General features: G+C 35.9%; 1 protein-coding gene across 5 annotated transcripts in view; it reads right to left on the bottom strand.

Annotated features, from left to right (window-relative positions):
- The window catches only part of LOC122257026 (uncharacterized), a 13146-nt gene that overhangs the window by 9440 nt on the left and 1206 nt on the right, over nt 1-2500 (bottom strand). For all 5 annotated transcript variants that reach the window (XM_086533845.1, XM_086533846.1, XM_086533842.1 and 2 more), the window contains exon 2: nt 444-647. In XM_086533845.1, the coding sequence (XP_086389971.1) occupies nt 444-647 (204 nt within the window). The remainder of the gene's footprint in view (nt 1-443; nt 648-2500) is intronic.

Raw genomic sequence — 2500 nt, 5'->3', positions numbered from 1 at the left:
AACACTACTGAGTGTTTGATACATATATACATATACATACAGATACACATGCACATGCAGACACACTCACACAGGCACTCATGCACACATGCATGTAGACCCACACTTATCCACACACACACAGTTATAATTTCACATATATATGTGCACATTCATTCTTTTAAGTCTAATACTCAACATCATTAAAGTCATTATCACCAACACTTTTAGAAATACAAAAATTAGTTATTCCATCAACAAATACAATACAATTTTCAATACTGGAAATGGAAGAATGAGCTATCTCTAAAGCCAAGCTCCAACAAGCACATATCCTAAAAATAAAATAATGAAAGAATGAGTCATCATTAAAACAAAGCTCCGAGTGCAAATCCTCAAAAAAAAAAAAAAAATTATCTTCAACATTCTGATAGAACGTAACTCATCCACTCATCCCTACTAACCTCAGTGCACCTTTTCGCAGGTGGGAGCACCAGCCATGTCCCTGTTCCACCGTTTCCAGCATCCTGTTTCCTGAGGTGCTTCCCTGCAGTTGGAATCTTCATGGCCAAAAAATCGTCTCTCAGATCCTGAATACACTCGAAGGCTCGGGTCAGACTGGGTCGAGCATTCTGGTGACAAATCTTCCGTGAGTCTGCATGTTTGGCCTGTAGAAAAAGTACGAATGATTCCACGAAGCAAGATATGTAATTAACGCCAATACTTAATCTTTGTCAAAGTCGTGTAATCCTGAAAACAATGCAAAACTGAAACAATATTTGCATATGGCATTGTCAAGTTATTCATTTTCATTCATACACTTTTCTACATCTGTCACAGTGAACTATGCATATCTAAAGATGACTCTTCCTACTGTCTCTCTGTAGAAGAATCTACAAAATTGGCAAAATATGGTAAGAAAATTTAACAATAGACACCTGGGTGTTTCCCTTTACTCTGTCACTATTTTTCATTTCACAAAATACAGTAAAGTTTGCAAAATCTATTAAGCTCAAAAATGGCTTCTCCTTTTTCTCTATAGGTTTCATCTTTTTTCAGTCTTATTGTGGCTATTTCACTTCAGACAATAAGATAAATGAGCACTTCTATAAATACCAATATAACAAAAAGCATTGAAGAATTTTCTTGAGAAAACTTGTTAAAACTTGCATAACTAAAAAAAAATACCAACAAACAAATGAGAAGCAAACAGAAAATTAAGTAAATAAAATATTATAACTGACATCTTTAGGAACAACTAAATTGCAGGTTTTCTCTCGGCAAATCTAGCCTAAAAGTCGATTGCAGACAAAGCCAAAGAAATTTTACTATGCATATTCTAGCAAGATAAGAGCTTTTTCTTGCATGGCTATACAGGGCCAGCCTTAAGCCAAATGTACCAATTGCTCCTAATCAATTCTCGCGCCTAAGGGAACCTGCGCTAGAGTGTGATCTATTCACTTGCATGCATTTTGAAGTGCATGTTTTTGACTGCTTTGCATTCTACTACAGAGGTATAGTCTATAATAGACTATGATTCCACAATCCTTGGTGCAAGTTGCCTGGCCAGACTTGTTTCCAGTTGGCCCTCGCAAGGGTGGCCCTGTGGATATAACATGTGGAGATTGTTGGCCTTTGCCTCGGTGCCAATGGCCTTGAAGTTGATGTGAACGCTTGATACTGTCACTATTGGGTTGGACTTCAGACTGCAGGCCTACTAATACTCTACTTTTAGCAAGAATACTATTTAAATAATACTCTGGAGAAATATATATATTCTCACTTCTTCTCACTTTGTTCAGCTATTGTTAATGATGAAAACATCTTGGAAGATGGAGGTAGAATGAACATTTACCTGAGCATATATATACACATCAATTTCAAACACTTAAAGGCAGGCATTTATGTAATCACCTTCATTGACACAGGAAAGCCACAAATAGCAATTATTTCCTGTCTATTAATGGGCAACTTGCTGTCCTTTCTTCTTTCATAATTCTGTCTGTCATTTCCTTTCTTTTTCATTGTCATTGTTTAATCCTAGTCTTCATTCTTGTTTGTTTGTTTTTTTATAAGTTACATCTAACTTTCTTGACCTTTATAGGACTATCACCATCTCAAAATGTGGTGCCTCCTCATTCAGGTTTGTCATTCTTGCATTTTAAAATATTTTTATCTATCTTTACTGGAAGTCTGTCTTCTGAAACTAAGACATTTGTGTCAGTGTTGTGAATTTCTATTTTCATTAGAGTATTCTACAAGTTGGTTCTGTATGAGCTAAATCCTACGCACATTAAGATCGAGCATTTGAGGGTTCCTTCTTGACTGTACAGTGGATCTGTTCCTGACTATATTCTTTGTAGGTCTTGCTTCGATTTTATGTTTCACTTCTATTCTTATAAGGATTCCATCCATTTTTTTTTTCTATTGGGATCTGGACTGTGGTTGTGGTCAACTGTCTGACCGATGATAATTTTTTATATAGTGTATCCTTTTTAGACTTGTTTCCCCAGTTTTCAGT

The sequence above is a fragment of the Penaeus japonicus genome, unplaced genomic scaffold, assembly GCF_977035675.1.
Source record: "Penaeus japonicus unplaced genomic scaffold, GWHDUDI00000001_assembly GWHDUDI00000040, whole genome shotgun sequence".
In the NCBI taxonomy this organism is placed as follows: Eukaryota; Metazoa; Arthropoda; class Malacostraca; order Decapoda; family Penaeidae; genus Penaeus; species Penaeus japonicus.
This window is presented reverse-complemented; position numbering and strand designations above follow the sequence as displayed.